General features: G+C 41.6%; 1 protein-coding gene across 1 annotated transcript in view; it reads left to right on the plus strand.

Annotated features, from left to right (window-relative positions):
* The window catches only part of LOC136687332 (NACHT, LRR and PYD domains-containing protein 3-like), a 72,315-nt gene extending 49,322 nt beyond the window's left edge, over positions 1-22,993 (plus strand). The window contains exons 8-11 of the mRNA XM_066661713.1: positions 13,059-13,232; positions 19,575-19,748; positions 21,878-21,924; positions 22,416-22,993. Coding sequence (XP_066517810.1) covers positions 13,059-13,232; positions 19,575-19,748; positions 21,878-21,924; positions 22,416-22,954 — 934 coding nt within the window. The 3' untranslated portion in view covers positions 22,955-22,993. The remainder of the gene's footprint in view (positions 1-13,058; positions 13,233-19,574; positions 19,749-21,877; positions 21,925-22,415) is intronic.

Consider the following 22,993-nt stretch of genomic DNA (forward strand, 5'->3'; position numbering starts at 1 on the left):
AGTTTAAAGAGAGTTTAATTTTGGGGGTGAAAGTTCATGTGGAGAAGAGAATACAAACAGTGCTGAAAATATTCAGAACAATACTCAGAAACAATGTTCAGACTGAGTCTGTTTTTAATGCCCCTCTGAATAATGTAAATAATGGAAAGTATTATTTTCTGAAATCCACATTCTGTTTGAACTTTGCTGTATTTACTTTGCTTTGCAGACTGAATGTGTATAAACTCACCATGAATTCCTGTGAAGTTCACTTCTCTGCTCTGAAATCACCAAACTCCTCCCTGAAAGAGCTGGACCTCAGTCACACTGAGCTGCAGGAATCAGAAGTGAAGCTGATCTCTGACGGACTGAAGAGTTCAAACAGTAAAGTGGAGATACTCAGGTAAGAGAGGTTTTATTGTCAATTCTGCATATGTACAGGACATACAAAGGATTGAAATCACGTTACTCTCCTCTCCAAGATGCAGTAAAATTTACAAACCGGATTCCTAAAAAGTTGGGAATTGACAAATTGTGAATAAAAATTGAATGCAATGATGTGGAGGTGCCAACATCTAATATTATATTCAGAATAGAAAACAAATTACAGATCAAAAGTTTAAACTGAGAGAATGTATCATTTTAAGGAAAAAATATGTCGTTTAAAAATTTAATGGCATCCCAAAAAAAGTTGGGACAAGGCCATTTTTTACCACTGTGTGGCATCCCCCCTTCTTCGTACAACACTCAACAAATGTCTGGGGACAGAGGAGACCAGTTTCTCAAGTTTAGAAATAGGAATGCTCTCCCATTCATGTCTAATACAGGCCTCTAACTGTTCAATCGTCTTGGGCCTTCTTTGTCGCACCTTCCTCTTTATGATACGCCAAATGTTCCCTATAGGTGAAAGATCTGGACTGCAGGCTGGCCATTTCAGTACCCGGATCCTTCTCCTACGTAGCAATGTCTGAGCAAACATCTGAGCTTGTGGAGTTTGCTTAGAAATGGCTTCCTTTTGCACTGTAGAGTTTCAGCTGGCAACGGCAGATGGCACGGTGGATTGTGTTCACTGACAATGCTTTCTGGAAGTATTCCTGAGCACATTCTGTTATTTCCTTGAGAGTGGCATTCCTGTTTGAGGTGCAGTGACGTTTAAGGGCCCAGAGATCACGAGCATCCAGTAGAGTTTTACGGCCTTGACCCTTACGCACAGCAATTGTTCCAGATTCTCTGAATCTTTTGATGATGTTATGCTCGGTTGATGATGATAACTTAAAAGCCTTTGCTATTTTACGCTGGGTAACACCATTCTGGTATTGCTGCATCTTTCAGCGCCACAATGGTGGAATTGGTGATCCACTTACCATCTTGGCTTCAGAGAGACACTCTGAGAAGCTCTTTTTATACCCACTCATGTTGTCAATTGACCTAATTAATGTTAATTGGTCTTCCAGATGTTCATTATATGCTCAATTTGCTTTTTTCAGCCACTTATTGCTACTTGTCCCAAATTTTTGGGGATTTGTTGACACTGTGAAATTTTGAATCAGCTTATTTTTCCTTTAAAATGTTATATTTACTCAGATTAAACTTTTGATCTGTCATCTATGTTCTATTACGAATATAATATTGACATTTGCCATCTCAACATCATTGCATTCAGTTTTTATTCACAATTTGTTTAGTGTCCCAACTTTTTTGGAATCAGATTTGTAACAAAAAATAGACTAAATTCAACTATGCTAAGTATATAAATATATGAAAGTGAACAAACAGAAGACAAGTGCAGGACATACAATACCAGCAGCTCATTGATAGAGACATGAGACAATGGGACACTGACTGAAGACAATAACCTGATTTGGAGGTAGGATAATGGATGTAAAAGGCAGTGTAAAAAATAATGCAAAATAATTGTAATAGAAGGAGGTAGGATACTGGATGTACAGTGCAGAGTAAACAGTAGTGCAAGATGATCGTAATAGGAGGAGGTAGGATATTGGATGTACAAGGCAGAGTAGACAATAGTGCGAGATAATAGTATAACAACTGAATAAAGTGAACAAGTGCATACCGGTTCTATTGAAAAAGTCACAGTTAGGTCTGATGAGGAGCTTAAGGTGACAATACCAATATAAAGAGAACCGGTGTCAACAGTAGTGCAAATACAGGGATTTGAAGCCTGGAGGCTGATTAAAGTGGTTGAGTGGCTGCCTGATTTTCAAAGTCACAGCTGGGTATTGGTGGTAATTGCTGAGGTTGCTGAGTAGTGTGTGAGGGGGACTGAAGTGGGAGGGGGGGCAGAGCAGGGAGAGAGTTCAGCATTCTCACAGCCTGATGGATGGAGCTATCCCTTAGTCTGCTGGTCCTAGCCCTGAGACCAAGCAGTCTCCGCCCTGATGGCAGCTGGCTGAAGAAGCTGTGTAGCGGGTGGGTGGGATCACCTTCCAAGCAGAGGGCTTTTCGTAGGAGGCGGGAGCTGTATAAGTCCTGAAGGCAGGGGAGAGAGGTACCAATGATCTTCTCAGCAGTTCTCACAATGCGCTGGAGGGTTCTGCGGCAGGATGCTGTGCAGGTCCCATACCACGCAGTAAAACAGCTAGTCAGAATACTCTCGATGGCCTCCTTGTAGAAGGTGTTCATGATGGGGGTGGGAGCTCTTGCTCTTCTTAGCTTGTGGAGAAAGTAGAGCCGTTGTTGAGCCTTCTTGGCCAGTGATGCTGTGTTGATGGTCTAGGAGAGGTCCTCTGTGACGTGCACACCCAGGAACTTTGTGCTGCTCACCCTCTCCACTGCAGCCCTGTTGATGGATAGAGGGGCATGTTGTTTGCGAGTTCTCTTTAAGTCCACAACAATCTCCTTGGTCTTCTCAGTGTTCAGAGAGAGATTGTTGTGTTTGCACCAAAGAGGCCAGCTGACTCACCTTGCTCCTGTAGTGTGACTCATCATTGTTGCTGATGTGGCCTAACACAGTCATGTCATCCGCAAACTTGATGAAGAGGTTGGAGGTGTGTGATGGAGAGCACTCGTGGGTTAGCAGAGTGAACAGAAGGGGGCTCAGCACACATTCTTGGGGAACCCCCCGTGTTCAGAGTGATGGCGCAAGACGAGTTACTGCCTGTGGTCTTCCAGTCAGGAAGTCAAGCATCCAGTTGCACAGTGATGTGTTCAGTCCCATTCTGTCCAGTTTCTGAATGAGTTGTTGGGGGATGATTGTGTTGAATGCAGAACTGAAATCAATAAAAAGCATTCTGACATAGGTGCCTTTTTTGTCCAGATAGGTCAGGGCTGAATGGAGAGCAGTGGAGACAGCATCATCAGTCGAACGATTTGATCAATATGCAAACTGGTAGGGGTCCAAGGGGGGGGGGGGACCTGATGTTTTGCTTGACTAGCTGCTCGAAGCACTTCATGAGGATGGAGGTAAGTGCAACCGGGCGGTAGTCGCTTAAACAGGAGGGTGATGACTTCTTTGGGACAGGGATTATAGTGGTGGCTTTGAAGCATACAGGGACCACAGCCTGACTCAGTGAGGTGTTGAAGATGTCAAAATACACCTCTGCAAGTTTGCCAGCACAGTAGCCAGGTATGTTGTCAGGTCCAGGAGCTTTCCGAGCGTTGATCCTGCTGAATACAATCCTCACCTTGTCTGAGGACAGTGTGAGCACCTGGTCTCCAGGAGGGGGTGGATTTATGTGCCGGGGTGTGGTTTAGTGCCTCAAACCGAGCAAAGAACCCATTCAGGTCTGTCAGCAGAGAGGAGGTGCTGTCATATGTCTGTGGCGGGGGTTTGTAATCCGTAATGGACTGAATTACCTGGCACAAGCTCCAAGTGTCTCTGCTGTCCCTAAAGTGTCCCTATCCTCTTGGAGTGCTGCCTTTTAGCCTTTCTGATGCCAGGGGACAGGTTGGCCCTAGCTGTCTTCAGGCCTGCCTGGTCTCCAGCATTGAAGGCAGCATTTCTAACCTTCAGCAGCTTTTGGACCTCACCTGTCAGCCATGGTTTCTGATTGGCACGAATGGTGATGGTCTTGAGGACAGTTACATCATCAACCCACTTGGTGATGTAAGCAGAGACAGTTTCTGTGTACTCCTGAATATCTGTGGAGAGCCCACCGCCACGTGTTTTACCTCAGAACTCGGTCTGCCCGGTAGCAAGTTAGCCGCTCGAGCTGAACGGCTTGGTCCAGGATGCTGTTGTTGAGCCAAGTTTCTGTGAACACTTAAACACAACAGTCTCTCACGGTCTTCTGAGTTGACTGAAGTAAGCGGATATAGTCCAGTTTATTATCCAGCGAACGTACATTGTCCAGTATCATGGTGGGGATGGCTGGCTTGTGTGGGCTAGCCGCTAGCCCCGCTCTGATACCTCCGCATTTCCCCCTTTTCTGCAGCCTCTCGCTCCACTTGTGGCGCTTTCATTGTGGGCGAAGCGCAGCGTTGGGGGTCGGTGATTGAGCCGGTATCCTGAGCAAGCTGCGGATTAGCAGCTTCTCGCGGAGTTCGGGGTTACGTTCCAAATGCGAGCTTCTGCCGAGATCAAGCAGGGATTCACAGCTGTATGAGTGTTCCGGGAAGTGAACGCATGATGGAGACGTACAAAAACACTGCAACTTACAAGACAAGCACATTTTAAACGCTGTAAATTGTATACTCGGGAGAGAGAGAAGCCACTGCGTGTGCACGTGCTGCCATCATGGATCGATACCTTCTTCTGCTTATTTCATATTTTTATTAACAGGAACAAGAAATAAACAAAGGGAGCACAAATGATACGGACACAAAATGAAAGACAAACCAGGGACACAGAGAGGAGCTTATGAAGGAAAACACGATAGGAAACACCTGTGAACGCTCAGGACTCACAGGTGCAGGGTGTGGCTAGGAAACGAGTGGAAAAGACACATGGCAAGAAAAACAGAACTGAACACGTGATCAAAACATGACAAAGTACATAAACACAGGAGAACAGTCACAGATTATAATGTAGTAGGATATGATGAATGTGTATTAATTCCTAATAAGAAACTGTGACTTTCTGAGAGTTTTATTTTTTTAAATACCCAAACTTTAGCTCGTTTCAGAGACATCTCCACACAAGCCAGATGGAGTTTCAGCTAACAGAGAGCAGGCTCATAAACCCCTCTCCAAGAACCCTTTTTTATGACTTAAGGACCCACGGGGCAAGAAAAGAATGCAGAAAGACACACAGACTCAATCTTGATTGAAACTCACACCATGTCTTCTCACACATTTTGAAAGAAATTAATCACAAACCTTAATTCTCATTGGTTTAAAATAATTTGAAGTTACAAATGTGCACCACTGTTTGAAATTAATTCCATTTGGACAATCAAAATGGGTGGGATTAATTTACATGTGTTTAAAGTCATTTTTGTTTATATGAATTTATGTAGAACCAAGGTAGCCACATACTGTGTGTTATTTGGTTAATAATTATATAGAACATGGCTTTCTTAATGATATTACTTTGCGTTAACATCTAAACTTTTATATTGCAAAATTATGATTCAAAATCTTGGAGATTCATTCAAAGGAGATGGTCTTCAAGCTTTTGTCTTGTCAAGGGTCATAAATTGTATGTGATGTCACTACCAAGGTACAGGAAGCAGCCAATCAGGAGCAAGAGAGGCTCCAATCTTATCCAGTCGGTATAAAAGGCGGGTCTTCTAAACTCTGGTTAAAATGTGGCTCCAAATGCTCTCCCCTTCTTCTCCCTTTCTCTGACCATTCCGCGGCTCGACTCTTCACTTCAAGGCTCCAGACACTTGGGACGTTTTCTCTTTTAGCCTTTTTCAAGGCTAAAGAGTAAAATGACTCTGGGTTTGCAATGACTCTGCAGGCGTCAGACTCTTGGCTTTCTTAAACAGTCTTGGGCCCCTAAAGCGTGGTCCAGATAGAAACTATAGATTAAGAAGAGCTATAGTTTAAATCCAGCAAAAAAATTCAATGCCACACCCAGAGCATTGGAGGAGACCAGACCTCTGACACCCAAAATGGTGACCAAAACTTCCTTACCAGTGACCTTCTGAGCAAAGGCCCAGTAGAGACCTGCATGGGCGTGTCTCTCTCTTACAAGGCGGCAGATCAGCGATGATGGAGAATCCTCACCGAGACATTCAAAACGCCACCAGCCGCTGTGTCTGAAAGTCTCGAGAGAAAAGGAACGTCCGCGTCTTCAACACTACAATGCCCACGCTGGAAAAGCACCATACATAAGCGACATGCTCCCAGCTATCCAGTCCATCGCAGTGTCTGAACAGGGAGAGAAAAGGTTCGCCCGCAGCTGCAACCTACAAGGCCCACATCTGCAAATCTCCAGGAATTCGTGCTGGAAAGCACCGTCAGCGACATAATCCCTGTCCATCTCCGGATACTTAAGGCCACATGGTCTCATGTCTCTCATGGCTCAGGGTTGGTACTGAAAGCTTGCTGGGATAAACATAGCCTTTTCTAGAATCTAGGGTAATTATCATAGAAAAATTCCCTCATATATTAATCTCCCTGTTGCCTCATGTATCACTGTAATCCATTTCATTATATGAATGTATAATCAATATTCATTATTCTATTTTACAATTAATAAAACAAAGTTGTGATGAAACCAATCATTGGTTATTTGTTTCTGTGTGTGCACCTTTCTTGTATGGAATTATAATTTCTAGCTCAGATTAAATTTCAGAGTCAAGAACCCATGGCGGGTCAATGAGCATAATTCATTAATAATAGTTAATTCTAGCTAATTCTGCTGTATAATATGTGAAGATGGCCTTCTTGTCTAAGATAGACAGGTAAAGACACTACATATTATTTATTATGGCTCTCAAACATGGAGATTAATAATTAATTATCATTGACTCCGCTATGTAGTGCTAATGCCACCGCAACGTGTGCATAACTATTTCCACTACAATAACAGGAGCTCATTTAGTGCCTGAAAAGAATAAATGAATGAGGTGTTGTGTAAATGTTCTCCCACTGTTTACAAAAACAAACCTTTAGAAAGAGTGTGTTTTTTAAATGATAAACATTTCTTTCAAAATGATATGGAGCTGTTTTCTGAATCATTTCACTTGAGAATAAACAGGTTTTACAAATACAAATATAAATGTTAGTAAATAACTGATGTATTTCCTGAAGAATTTCTCCAGATTAAATCAGTTCAGTGGAGTTTCTCTGCTCTTCACAGCAGCAGGTGTCTATAGTTTGTTCTTCTCTACAATAAGTTGGAATAAAGGTTTATGCTTTGTTTTTCTCGTCCATTTAAGAAAGTCATAATTAAGTGTGATCATAAATGTCAGTGTCAATCCTAAATCATAAAAGACCTCATAAATGTCAAATGGGTGAGTGAGTGAAGACCTGTGATGCACTGGGGCCCTGTCCAGGGAGTGTTCCTCTTGCAGCCAGTGATTCTGGAGAGGATTCAGGCCCACGTGACCCTGAACAGGACGAAGCACTTACAGAAAATGAATGAATGTTCAGATTGAGCTCATTGTTTGTGTCTCTTAATAAAGTTTTTAACACACAGACCCCAAGTTTATAACAGTAGTGTTTTCCACATGTCATAATTCTTGATTCCTGTGAGGGTGAGTTTCACATTCTCTGTTTAAACTCTACACTGTGTTTACTTCTCCTTACAGATTGTCTCACTTTAATCAGTCCTTGAATCCCTATGAAAGTCTCTGCTCTGCTCTGAAATCACCAAACTCACCCCTGAAAGAGCTGGACCTCAGTCACACTGGCCTGCATGATTCAGGAGTGAAGCTGATCTCTGAGGCACTAAAGAGTTCACACTGTAAACTGGAGACACTCAGGTGAGAGTTGTGTGATTGTGAGTTGAATGTCCATGTGGATAATGTGTGTGTTCTCCTGCTCCAGTTGGCTGTAGTTACCCTCACAAAGTTTAATTTAGAGTGAAATTCCATGTGGAAATAGAATGTTAATAGCAATAAAATATTCATAGTAACATTCAAAACAAGTGTTCAGATTGAGCTCATAATGTACAGACCCCTGAATAATTAATATTGGAGAAATACTGATGTATGAAAATCTCATAATTCCTGAGTCTGAATTTCACATTCTCTATTTTACCTTCACTTTCTCCTGTATTTACTTTACCTTGTAGACTCACAGACTGTAAATTCACCCTGAATTCCTATGAAAGTCTCTGCTCTGCTCTGAACTCACCAAATTCACCCCTAAAAGAGCCGGACCTCAGTCAGACTGACCTGCAGGATTCAGGAGTGAAGCTGGTCTCTGAGGGATGGAAGTGTTCATACTGTACACTGGAGATAATCAGGTGAGTGTTCTGTGTGTTCCTGAATAGAAAAGGTTTGTAGAAACATTAAGATGTGCTCTAGTTTTACACAGGACATTTAATAAAGGTTGGTCTGTGATTTGGACAGAAGTGATCTAAATGTTTCTGATATTCAACATTCAAAGCTCGCATAGTTTTCCATTTAATGGTGCAGAGGATGTCTCTGAGATTGTTTACGTTACAAGGTTTTAAACCAGTCACCTCAGTGTGTTTATTAGGAACATTTGGTGGTTCATCTTTGAGATAAAGTCTTAGTTTTAATATTTCAGGTGTTATAAATGGACAGCTGTGGTGTAGTGGTTAGAGAAGAGGGTTTGGGGCTGGAAGGTCTCTGATTCAATCCCCATGACCTACAGGAATAATTGGGGGTGGTGGGAGTGAAGGAAAAACAGTCTTCCTCTTCAGTCCACGGTTGAGGGGCCAGTGTGAACTAGTGCTCTAGTGTGAGTGTGTGTGTTTACTGCCACGTGTGTTGAATGAAGACACGTTTCATTGTACATTGAAATTATTTTAGACCTGAGGATCTTTCTAGAGCACTGATCTACAAAGTGAAAGCACTACTTCAGCAGTGGTGAGACACATTTAGCGTTGCTGCCACATAGCTCCAGCGTCTCTGGGTCCTAGAGTCAGTCCACACCTGGGGTCACTGACTGTGAGGAGTGTGGTGTGTTCTCTCGGTTTCTGTGTGGGTTTCCTCCAGTGACTCGGGTTTCATCGCACAGTCCAGACACACATGTTGGTGTGTGTGTGTGTGTGTGTGTGTGATGTTCCCGCTTGGCTCAGAGTGATTATTAGTAATACTCCGGTCCCACCGTGACTCTGATCAGGATGAAGCTGTAACTGACATTTAACAAATTAATTTATTCATTCATTCACTGGTTATTTTGGTGACATTTAGAGCAGACTGTATCTATTTTCCATTGAGACTAGTCCTCAACACTGTCTTCATCTGACTGTAACTCTCTCTTCCCCCGTTTCTGCCTCCTGAAGTGAGAGGGAGTTTAAAGAGAGTTTAATTTTGGGGGTGAAAGTTCATGTGGAGAAGAGAATACAAACAGTGCTGAAAATATTCAGAACAATATTCAGAAAAAATGTTCAGACTGAGTCTGTTATTAATGCCCCTCTGAATAATGTAAATAATGGAAAGTATTATTTTACTCATTAATCTCATTAAACTGATTCTGAGTCTGAAATCCACATTCTGTTTGAACTGTGCTGTATTTACTTTGCTTTGCAGACTGAATGTGTATAAACTCACCATGAATTCCTGTGAAGTTCACTTCTCTGCTCTGAAATCACTAAACTCCTCCCTGAAAGAGCTGGACCTCAGTCACACTGAGCTGCAGGAATCAGAAGTGAAGCTGATCTCTGACGGACTGAAGAGTTCAAACAGTAAAGTGGAGATACTCAGGTAAGACATGCTTTTTATCTTTTAATTTCTGACAGAAATGTGTGGAAGTGTTTGAAATATCAGATTGTGGAGGTCTGACGACATGGCTCTGCTGCTTCAGCTTCATGATTCACTTTATATTTTACACACAGCACACGTTCACTATGTTCTTATATTATTTACATCAAATGGGGCATTTTACTGAATGTTCTCATCAACACAATTTACTGAGGTCTTCCACATGGATCTGGGAGTTCATTTATTTACTATTTTCAGGCACTAAATTAAGTGTTGTGTAAATGCTCTCCCATTGTTTACAGAAACATAATGAAAACTCAGAAACACAGTGTTTTTCAAATGCTGTACATTTCTGTCAAAAAAATTCAGAGCTGTTTTCTGAAACATTACACGAAGATAAACAAGTTTTACAGAAGTAAATGTTAGGAATGAAAAGTATTTTCATAAGAATTTCTCCAGACTAAATCGGTTCAGTGGCGGAGTTTCATGGCCCTTCACTGCAGCATGTACAAAAGACTGTTCATTTACCTGTTTTCATCCTTCAAGTCTAGTATGCCTGTAGTTTAGTGTTTTGTATGTAGTTATAATTTCCGCCACTAGGCGACTACCCGAATGCACGATGCATAGTCCTGCTAACACACGTGGTTCAGAGAGGTATTGGCATGAAACGGTCTTCATTTAATCGTTCTCATTAACAGTGTGCGTCCATTGAACGTGAGGAACCTTATTTGTGCTTTATCTTTGGTTGTAAAAGACCGAAATATATATATATATATATATTAACTGTGTTTTGTTTTGTCGAGTGTTTTTAAGTAATTTGGGGAAGTCAGCTGCTAGCTACTAGCTTTACCTTATTGAGGTGTGTAAGCCTGTGTGTGACGCAGTACATGTCCGTTGTTTATGTTTTTCCTAATTAAATGCATCTATAAAATGTTTGTGTGATGTATACCTTGTGTTGAGTAGATTACTTTTAGCTGTGATAAGTAATGTATGTGCATTTATGTCGTACATCTTCAGTTCGTTTATAGTCAGGTCTTAGCCTCGTGACAAGCCTTTAATGATGTTTATTTATTATGGACATTTTAAGTTGTATTTGTAATAAGGGGATTGCTCATAGGCCAGTATTTCTAATTGTATTTGTTTATTATCTCTGTGTAGAACACCACACCCACTTCTACTTACATGTGGAGACCTGTACCAGATTAATATTAATGGACAAGACAAATTAAAGACAATTTCAATTTAAATCCTGGACCTGCATATTATCTCCTTTTATCTCAACTCACCTGAACGTATATAATTGTTGTCCTGACCCGCCCCCTGAAGTGATTGTTAATACACATACAAACCAGTTACAGTCATTAATACAAGCAGGTGATTGATCTTCTAGACAATAAGTGTGAATAAAGTTTTTTTTTTGCTTCTTTGTTTCTTATAAGTTAAAAAAGTCTCATCATTAAAGCAACTCTATGTAGTATTTTTACCTTAAAATTCATTCATTATCTGTAAGCGCTTATCCAGTTCAGGGTCGCTGTGGATCCAGAGCCTACCTGGAATCATTGGGCCCAAGGCAGGTATACACCCTGGAGGGGGCGCCAGTCCTTCACAGGGCAACACACACACTCACTCATTCACTCACACACTCACACTTACTGACACTTTTGAGTCGCCAATACACCTACCAGCGTGTGTTTTTGGACCGTGGGAGGAAACCGGAGCACCTGGAGGAAACCCATGCGGACACGGAGAGAACACACCACACTCCTCAGAGACAGTCACCTGGAGGAAATCCACGCAGACACAGGGAGAACACACCACACTCAGACAGTCACCGGAGGAAACCCATGCAGACACAGGGAGAACACACCACACTCCTCACAGACAGTCACCCGGAGGAAACCCACGCAGACATGGGGAGAACACACCACACTCCTCACAGACAGTCACTGGAGGAAACCCACGCAGACACGGGGAGAACACACCACACTCCTCACAGACAGTCACTCAGAGGAAACCCACACAGACACAGGGAGAACACACCACACTCCGAGAGTCACCGGAGGAAACCCATGCAAACACGGGGAGAACACACCACACTCCTCACAGTCACCCGGCGGAACCCATGCAGACACAGGGAGAACACACCACACTCCTCACACACAGTCACCTGGAGGAGACCCACGCAGACACGGGGAGAACACACCACACTCCTCACAGACAGTCACTCAGAGGAAACCTACACAGACACAGGGAAAACACACCACACTCAGACATTCACCAGAGGAAACCCATGCAGACATGGGGAGAACACACCACACTCCTCACAGACAGTCACCCTGAGGAAACCCATGCAAACACAGGGAGAACACACCACACTCCTCACAGACAGTCACCCGGAGCGGGAATCGAACCCACAACCTCCAGGTCCCTAGAGCTGTGTAACTGAGACCCTACCTGCTGCACCACTGTGCCGCTACCTTAAAATTACAGTTTCAAAATGTTTGTGACGCTCCTCCGACATGTAAGAGGGGGAATAGCGCCTCTCTCACTGCTGTGCTGGGCTGGTCCCCTAAAACCTGGATATGCAACTTCAGAACCAAGGGACGGAGAACTCTGGTGAGAGCTGAGTAACACTTTACAGCTCACGAGTGTTTAGTTCACTACAAGTAGAATCTAGCTCGGTTTTCCTCATACAGACATGAGAGAGAGAGAGAGAGAGAGAGAGAGAAAGAGTGAGATGTGTGTTTGTCTGTTAGAGAGAGACAGAGAGATGGTCTTGACACATGAATATTCTTCAGCTCTGAAGGTGTGTGTGTGTGTGTGTGAGAGAGAGAGAGAGAGAGAGAGAGAGAGAGAGAAAGAGATGTGTGTAAAACTTAAATTCATTAAGGTCCTATAAATGTGAATTACACTCAGCAACAGGTAGGGGGAGCGCAGGAGACTAAAAAGCCCATTCCTACATAGTATTCCTCTAAGTGTGACCATAAATGTCAGTGTCAGTCTTAAATCATAAAAGACCTCATAAATGTCAAATGGGTGAGTGAGTGAAGACTTGTGATGCACTGGGGCCCTGTCCAGGGAGTGTTCCTCTTGCAGCCAGTGATTCTGGGGAGGATTCAGACACACGTGACCCTGAATAGGATGAAGCACTTACAGAAAATGAATGAATGTTCAGATTGAGCTCATTGTTTGAGTCTCTTAATAACGTTTATAACACACAGACCCCAAGTTTATAACAGTAGTGTTTTCCACACGTCATAATTCTTGATTCCTGTGAGGGTGAGTTTCGCATTCTCTGTTTTAACTCTACACTGTGTTTACATCTCCTTACAGATTATCTCACTTTAATCAGTCCTTGAATTCCTATGAAAGTCTCTGCTCTGCTCTGAACTCACCAAACTCACCCCTGAAAGAGCTGGACCTCAGTCACACTGACCTGCAGGATTCAGGAGTGAAGCTGATCTCTGAGACACTAAAGAGTTCACACTGTAAACTGGAGACACTCAGGTGAGAGCTGTGTTATTGTGAGTTGAATGTCCATGTGTATAATGTGTGTGTTCTCCTGCTCCAGTTGGCTGTAGTTACCCTCACAAAGTTCAGTTTGGAGTGAAATTCCATGTTGAAATAAAATGTAAATAGCACTAAAATATTCAGAATAACATTCAGAAAAAATGTTCAGATTGAGATCATAATGTACACACCCCTGAATAATTAATATTGGAGAAATACTGATGTATGAAAATTTCATAATTCCTGATTCACATAAGTCTGAATTTCACATTCTCTATTTTACCTTCACTTTCTCCTGTATTTATTTTACCTTGCAGACTCACAAACTGTAAATTCACCCTGAATTCATATGAAAGTCTCTGCTCTGCTCTGAACTCACCAAACTCACCCCTGAAAGAGCCGGACCCCAGTCACACTGACCTGCAGGATTCAGGAGTGAAGCTGTTCTCTGAGGGATGGAGGAGTTCAGACTGTACACTGGAGATAATCAGGTGATATTTCTGTGTGTTCCTGAATAGAAAAGGTTTGTAGAAACAGTAAGATGTGCTCTAGTTTTACACAGAACATTTAATAAAGGTTGGTCTGTGATTTGGATAGAAGTGATCTAAATGTTTTTGATATTCAACATTAAAAGCTCATATAGTTTTCCATTTAATGGTGCAGAGGATGGCTCTGAGATTGTTTACGTTACAAGGTTTTAAACCAGTCACCTCAGTGTGTTTATTAGGAACATTTGGTGGTTCCTCTTTGAGGTAAAGTCTTAGTTTTAATATTTCAGGTGTTATAAATGGACAGCTGTGGTGTAGTCGTTAGAGAAGAGGGTTTGGGGGCTGGAAGGTCTCTGATTTAATCCCCACGACCGGCAGGAATAGTTGGGGGTGGTGGGAGTGAAGGAAAAGCACTGTCCTCCTCCTTCAGTCCACGGCTGAGGGGCCCTTGAGCAAGGCACCAACCCCCAACTGCTCCTCAGGCTCCGAGTATAACTGCCCCTAGTGCACTAGTGTGTGTGTGAGAGTGAGTGTGTGTTGGGATGTGTTTAAGAAGATGTATGTGTGTGTGTGTGTGTAAGTGAATGAGAGAGAGAGTGTGATATTCATGCCTTGCTCCGAGTGATTTTTAGTAAGACTCCAGTCCCACCGTGACCCTGATCAGGATGAAGCTGTAACTGACATTTAACAAATGAATCTATTCATTTATTCACTAGTTATTTTGGTGACATTTAGAGCAGACTGTAGATATTTTCCATTGAGACTAGTCCTCAACACTGTCTTCATCTTACTGTAACTCCCTCTTCCCCCGTTTCTGCCTCCTGAAGTGAGAGGGAGTTCAAAGAGAGTTTAATTTTGGGGGTGAAAGTTCATGTGGAGAAGAGAATACAAACAGTGCTGAAAATATTCAGAACAATATTCAGAAAAAATGTTCAGACTGAGTCTGTTATTAATGCCCCTCTGAATAATGTAAATAATGGAAAGTATTATTTTACTCATTAATCTCATTAAACTGATTCTGAGTCTGAAATCCACATTCTGTTTGAACCGTGCTGTATTTACTTTGCTTTGCAGACTGAATGTGTATAAACTCACCATGAATTCCTGTGAAGTTCACTTCTCTGCTCTGAAATCACCAAACTCCTCCCTGAAAGAGCTGGACCTCAGTCACACTGAGCTGCAGGATTCAGGAGTGAAGCTGATGTCTGACCGACTGAAGAGTTCAAACAGTAAAGTGGAGATACTCAGGTGAGACAAGCTTTTTATCTTTTAATTTCTGACAGAAATGTTTGAAAGTGTTTGAAATATCAGATTGTGGAGGTCTGACGGTGTGGCTCTGCTGCTTCAGCTTCATGATTCACTTTATATTTTACACACAGCACATGTTCACTATGTTCTCATATTATTTTTATCAAATGGTGCATTTTACTGAATGTTCTCATCAACACAATTTACTGAGGTCTTCCACATAAATCTGGGAGTTAATTTAGTGCCTAAAAATAGTAAATAAATGAAATGATGTGTAAATGCTCTCCCATTGTTTACAGAAACATAATGAAAACTCAGAAACACTGTGTTTTTCAAATGCTGTACATTTCTTTCAAAAAATATTCAGAGCTGTTTTCTGAAACATTACACGAAGATAAACAAGTTTCACAGAAGTAAATGTTAGGAAAGAAAAGTATTTTCATAAGAATTTCTCCAGACTAAATCAGTTCAGTTCAGTTCAGTTGAGTTTAAACGTGATTTAAACTCAGCAACAGGTAGGGGGAGCTCAGCAGACAAAAAATGCCCATTCTTGCATAGTATTCCTTTAAGTGTGATCATAAAGGTCAGTGTGAATCCTAAATGATAAAAGACCTCATAAATGTCAAATGGGTGAGTGAGTGAAGACCTGTGATGCACTGGGGCCCTGTCCAGGGAGTGTTCCTCTTGCAGCCAGTGATTCTGGGGAGGATTCAGACCCACGTGACCCTGAACAGGACGAAGCACTTACAGAAAATGAATGAATGTTCATATTGAGCTCATGGTTTGTGTCTCTTAATAACTTTTATAACACACAGACCCCAAGTTTATAACAGTAGTGTTTTCCAGAGGTCATAAATCTTGATTCCTGTGAGGGTGAGTTTCACATTCTCTGTTTTAACTCTACACTGTGTTTACTTCTCCTTACAGATTGTCTCACTTTAATCAGTCTTTGAATTCTTATGAAAGTCTCTGCTCTGCTCTTAAATCACCAAATTCACCCCTGAAAGAACTGGACCTCAGTAACAATGACCTGCAGGATTCAGGAGTGAAGAAGCTCTCTGCTGCACTAAGGAGTTCACACTGTAAACTGGAGACACTCAGGTCAGTTCTGTCAGTTCAGACTTGAACATTAAATTTATACATCGTTAACATTTCAGAGGATGCAATGTTGCGCCTCTTTTTTACATTCTTTTGTAAGATGCATCTAGAGGTATCAAGGGATGGGTGTAACATGGAATGTGTGGTGTAATGTGAAAGTGAGGGAACAACAGAATGCTCTTTTCAGCCTTTATCTAAAGCAAAGGACAAGGTACAATAAAGCAGCAGTAGTGGTATGATAATGGTTTAAGAATACAACAATGCAAATGTAGTTGTAGCAGTGATATGAGAAGTAGAAGACAATGAAAAATCTCAAATGCTAATACCAACCGACTACTACTGGGTGGACTGTGGATGGTGCCAAAGAAAAGAAATAAACAAAAGTTCCCTAACAAATAAAACTAACCTGCCCCAAAAATACAGATGTGGCACTCACCCCTTACCTAGTGTGTGTATATACAGGGTTTGTCCTACCATGGAATGTTTAGGTGCCTGTAATTGCCTGTCCACACCAGTAGTGGTGGTAGAGAGATTTAACAAGGGAAGAGCAATCCACAGATTTAAAATGGCTAAAGTGAAGTTAGGCTAAAGTAAAGTGATGGCAACCACAATCTCAATTTGAGCTAACAGCAAAGATCATCAAACAAAATAGCAACATCTGTAAACACAAACTAGCAGCAACAAGCCTCAAACCATAAGTTAGCAGCATTCAAGTATCACACCGGTAAAAAGCTCCTCCCCCTCACTGTTCCACTTGGTGGGCTTTATATCCAAGCGGTCCTGCCTCTTCCAGGTGAACAGCTCGTCCTATAGCAAGATTAGGACATCAGTCTTGGGCAACAGCTCCCCCATTGGCTGAAGAGGTAATAAGCTAGAGAGAGAGGAAGTGAAAGAAAGTAGAGGGAGAAAACAAAACAAACAGTGCCTCTCTGGCACGTAACATACAATATGAAATATTAAGATGAAGTCAGGTGCTGGATTCCTAGATTATAATTCACTACTCACAAAAATCAGATCACCTTCTCCTACATTATCTCTGCTCTCTGAACACTTCAGGACTTCTGTAAAGTGTTTCCACTGCTGGAGTAACAGTCAACAGCAGATTCTCCCCATGGTGATATTATCAGTCATACAGGCTATGAACCAGAGCAGAGGTTTATTATTATAGTGATATACAGACACTGACTCTTTGGTTTTTATCTTTTAATGTGTTCTACACAGAGTCTGATCCGTGTAATGTAAAAGATCAGACTGAACTCTGTTATCCCTAAAGTCATCTTGTTATTTGATGCATTTCTCTTTAGCTGCTCTAAGAGGTTTCTGTGAAGCTTCAGTTCTGTTCTGTTAATCTGTGTGTTTTAATGTTTAAATGAAGCATTTCCTCCCCACACTGGAGGAAAGATGAGTCGCAGTGGGAGTTTTTTGTTTGTTTGTTTTTTTTGTTGTTTGTTTTTTCTCCTCTAAATGAAATCAACATGTCTTTCTTAATCCTTTCAGAAATGTTCCTGTAACTATTCAGTGAGTAATGACCTTTCTCTTTACAGTCTAACTGTGTGTAAACTTGGGGAAAAGTCTTGTGAAGATCTGGGCTCAGTTTTACTGGTGAACTCCTCCCTGAAAAAACTGGATCTCAGTAACAATGACCTGCAGGATTCAGGAGTGGAGAAGCTCTCTGCTGGACTGAAGAGTTCACTCTGTAAACTGGAGACACTCAGGTCAGAGTTCTGGGATTTTATTCTTCATTTTCTATACTTTACCAACATGACTTTATACATTAAAAAAAATGTATATGTAAAAAAAAATGTAAAAAAAACTCTAGTATAATATATTAAGAAAAAGACATTAGACATTAAAAAATGAAAATTATTTTTTCTAGTATAAAATTTTAAGGGAAAGACTGGATTACTAGATTATAATTTACATAATGTAATATATAATTTATGATGTACAATTATTTGTCATTTTATAACGTACAGTGAAATGTGTCCTCTGCATTTAACCCATCTGTGGCACACACACACACACACACTCTAGTGCACTTGCTCAAGGACACTTCAGCCGTGAATGTTCCTGCTGGACCTGTGGATTGAACGAGCAACCTACCAAGCCCGGTCTCTAACCATTAGCCAAGGCTACACTCCATTGGGATTAAAACACAACACAAGTACTTTTTAATGTGTATCTGTGTCTGTGAAAGGAAACATATGGCGTCACATCAATGTCAAAAATAGATTATGCAGTAACACCAGGTGGAACATTTAAATCTGTACCTTTTTAAAATTGTATTAGTTAATCAATGTGAAACCCATGAGCACACACACAGAGAGAGTAAGGAATTGCGCTCACACACACATCATAATCTGACTCTCAAACTGTCTGTTTTTTAATTCTCAAATGGTTTTTACCCTCTTCATTTTAAATGTTTTGAAATGGGAGGTTTGGGTACGAGGTCAGGGCCGTTCTTCTCAGTGAAAGCTATTGGCTGATGTCTCCTGATTCTGTGACTGCCTTTTACAGAAAAACAAAAATGGAGGATGTGTACCATGGTTATTTGTGTTTCGTTGTGAAACGGGGAAAATGTAAAATAGGAGACTACTCTGTATCCAAAATAATTTTGAGAGTATGGTTCCAATGCCGTCCCACAGTGTCTCTGTGCAGTGAGAGTGGATGGATTACAAAGTAAATGTAGCTAGTGAACAGGAGTTGACTCACGAACAAATCAATTCTTTGAGCATCTGGAAGTATGACTCGAGCATCGACTCTTGGCAAATTATTCATAGTATCAACCTTACTGTTGACTCAGTCTCAGTTTTCTAACGCTTTCCTGCAGTGAACATAATTTCCACATTTTTATCACATATTACCATGATCTGAACTCACTGTAGACAATGGAATATGACCTTATCCATGGTGCTGTCCTGGGGAAAACAGCAGCTCTGCTTCTCCCAGCAGGAGGCACATATACAGTGTATGAGGTAGTCACAGAACCAGGAGACATCAGCCAATAGCATTGACTGAGAGAAACTGACCTGACCCCACCCCCAAACTGTCAAAATCCCTCCCATTTTTAAAACCTTTATAAAAGAATAAAATTAGGATAATAACCTACGAAAAAGGTCATAGTATAGAAATCTTTACTGGATTAATGTCTGTATATTTACTTCTAGTAATTATGACTCTGTGGGACAACTGTGTTGTGATAATGTTGTGATTTGATTTCTATTTATTTTAACTTCACTCATTTCTATTGTGTGAGGTTTTGAACAGACTCTAAAATTTCATAGATTTATGAAAACGAACATCCAGGTCTTTTTTATTAATTATGTTAAGGTTTTTAAACTTTTATTTTTTACAACTTTTACCTTTAGATTTTAACCTTTTTGATATTTTAAGTGTTTTTGTAAATTAAACAGAATTTGGTGCTTTTTGGTTTGATTCTAAACAGCAGCTGTTTTGCTCTGAGTCAATACCACATCTCTCACTTTCACTCTCTCTCTCTCTGTAGATTGTCTGGTTGTTTAGTTACAAAGGAAGGCTGTGCTTTTCTGGCTTCAGCTCTGAGCTCAAACCCCTCACACCTGAAAGAACTGGATCTGAGTTACAATCACCCAGGAGACACAGGAGTGAAGCTGCTCTCTGTTAAACTGGAGGATCCACATTGCAGACTGGACACACTCGGGTACGGACAGCTTTCTGTATTTGTGTGTATTCAGTTACTGATGTCATCTGCTGTTACTGTATTTCTATAAAACTCTACAGCTCATTGTTCCTTCTTCATTTAGCCTCTGTTCTGCTCTAGTAGTATGTAATGGCTAGAGTATCACCCTTCACCGCTCTGTCTCCACTGTTCAGTGAGTAACTGTTGTCAGTGGCTGAAGGCTTGTGAGACACTGAAGTAAAACTAAGCCCCATATAACAGTCTCTTTATGTGGATTGCACACTGTTTCTAGAACAGTCTTCAGAAATGTACAATGAGTGTTTAGAGAAGTACAGGAGTACTCTGGTACAACAGTTCTACAACCACAATGCTGAAACAATTCAGACTGAAAGATCCTACACTACTGCTGCATACTGAAACTGAGTCGACTAGTCCATCATTAACTCTGTATTCCTATAATTTATGGGCGTCTAAATGGGTCGGGATCAATGGTCAACAGATTGAAGGGCAGACTTTAATACCCAGAGTGGTGTTATCAGTCATACAGGCTACAAACCAGAGCAGAGCTTTATTTATTATAGTGATATACAGCCATTGACTCTTTGGTTAATAATATTTTAATGTCATCTACAGAGAATCTGGGGAGTGTAATGTAAAAGTTTAGTCGAGTCTTTGTTCTTCGTAAAGTTATTCTTTTATTCGGGGCGTTTCAGTTTAGATTCTCTAAGAGTTTTTGTGTTTATCTGTGAAGCTGCAGACCATCAGTTCTGTTCAACTGTCTGTTTTGTTTTTCCTGAATGATCCTGATCAGAGATCACACAAACACTTGGTGAAGTAGAATGGTATAAAATGGACAGTAGAACTCACTACTGTGTTTAACAGTGAAAGTAAGAGCATTTCTCACAGGAGTGGGACTACACAGCTGTGTGGTCTTTAGAAAACCACTGCTCAGTGATAGAGATTAATCAGAAAATAAGGCTTCACTTCGCTATGGAGCACAAAGACTGGACTCTGGAGCAGTGGAGATAGGTCATGTGATCTGATGAGTCCAGACTGCCCCTATTCCAGAGCGATGGGTGTGTCAGGTTCAGAAGGGAAGTGGATGAAGTGATGCCCCTGTCATGCACAGTGCCCCCTGTACAAGCCTCTGGAGGCAGTGTTATGATCTGGAGGTCTTTAGTGGGTCAGGTCTAGACTCAGCAGTGTTCTGATCTGGGGGTCTTCAGTGGGTCAGACTGAGCAGTGGTGTGATCTGGGGGTCTTCAGTGGGTCAGACTGAGCAGTGGTGTGATCTGGGGGTCTTCGGTGGGTCAGGTCTAGACTCAGCAGTGGTGTGATCTGGGGGTCTCCAGTGGGTCAGGTCTAGACTGTGGTGTGTGGCAGTAAAATGAAGTCCACTGAGGACCTGAATGGACTGAATGACCAGGTCGTCCCAGCAGTGGATTGTTCCAGGACGACACCAAGATTCATCAGGCTCAGATTGTGAAAGGGTGAGGAATCATTTTCACACATGAACTGACCACCCCAGAGTCCTGACCTGAACCCCCTGAGAGTCTTTGGGACGTGCTGGAGAAGACTTTACGGAGTGGTCCGATACTCCCGTCGTCAATACAAGATCTCCACTAAAAACTAAGGCAGCTCTGGAGGAAATAAAGGTTGTAGTGTTGTAGAAGTTTGTAGAAACAGAGCTGTGGTGAATGTGTAGCATAATTAAAGCTAAAGGTGGTCCAGTGAAATATCTGTGAGTGTGTGAGTTGTGTTGGTCGGGCAGTATAGGGGTCTGTGATGAAATGGTCAGTGAGAGCAGGTACAAGGCAGAAGAACCTAATAAATGAGCAGCTGAGTGTAGGATCTAGAAAGGGTTTAATGGAGCAGTTGTAGAAGAGCGACTCTGCTGCATTATTCTGTGTTGAAGGCTGAGAGGAATAGAGGGAAATGGAGGAAATGAAACACAGAGAAAGAGAAACAGAATATTTCTCTGACAGAGAGGATGAAACACCACAGATGATGATCTTTCCTCTGTTTCCAAAAATGACATCAATGAATGATGCTGTAATGAAGCTGAATGTGGGGCTCAGAGAGAACAATGAGAACACACACCACTCAAACACAACCATCAACTCACAACTGTGTGCGTGTGTGTGTTGTAGGTTGGAGCATGGAGGAGAGATCAGGATAAAACCAGGACCAAGAAAATGTAGGCTCTATTTTCTCTCTCTCTCTCTCTCCTTCATGCTCTTTTTCTGTTTCACTTTCACTTTTACTTTTCTCTCCTTCTCTTTCTCTTTACGTTCGTTGTGTCTCATTTTGTGTTGTGTAGGTACCACTTCAGAATAAGACTTCACTTATAAAGGTTTATAAATGGTTTAAAGTCTGTTTATTAATAGTTATGTTGTTAACACATTAATAATCAGTTATAACACAGATATAAAGGGCAACAGTGACCTGTTGTTTGCCAAATAGTGAACACACATCCATCTACAGTTAAACCTCTGATCTTGCCGAATACTGACCTCACTGTGTTTCCTCCATCAGTCGACAATAACCCCTTCAGCTTTTAAACCATTTATAAACCTTTATTAGTGTATTCTTATTTTAATTTGGTACCATTGTGTGTCTGGTTGTGCGTTGTGTGTCTGATTGTGTGTTGTGTGTCTGATTGTGTGTTGTGTATCTTGTTGTGTGCAGATGCCTGTGAGCTCACACTGGACCCAAACACAGTGAATACACTCCTCTCTCTGTCTGAGGGGAACAGGAAGGTGGAGTTTGTGAAGGAGAAACAGTCGTATCCTGATCATCCAGAGAGATTCAGTGACTGGGGGCAGGTTCTGTGCAGAGAGAGTCTGACTGGACGCTGTTACTGGGAAACTGAGTGGAGTGGGGGAGGGGTTGAAATTTCAGTGGCATATAAATCAATCAGGAGAAAAGGAGGCAGTGACAGTGTGTTTGGAATGAATGAGAAGTCCTGGAGTCTGGTCTGCTCTAATAACAGTTACTATGTCCTTCACAATGAGAACAGAACTGATCTCCCTCCTCCTCCCTCCAGCTCTAACAGAGTAGGAGTGTATGTGGACTGTCCGGCAGGCACTCTGTCCTTCTACAGCGTCTCCACTGACACACACACACTCACACACTTACACACATTCACCACCACATTCACTGAACCCATTTGTGCTGGGTTTTATCTTTATTCAGACTCCTCAGTGAGTTTGTGTCAGATAAAATAGTGCTGAGTGTGATCTATTTTTTTTAAACTGAATCTGTAA

Source organism: Hoplias malabaricus, chromosome 2 (assembly GCF_029633855.1).
Source record: "Hoplias malabaricus isolate fHopMal1 chromosome 2, fHopMal1.hap1, whole genome shotgun sequence".
In the NCBI taxonomy this organism is placed as follows: domain Eukaryota; kingdom Metazoa; phylum Chordata; class Actinopteri; order Characiformes; family Erythrinidae; genus Hoplias; species Hoplias malabaricus.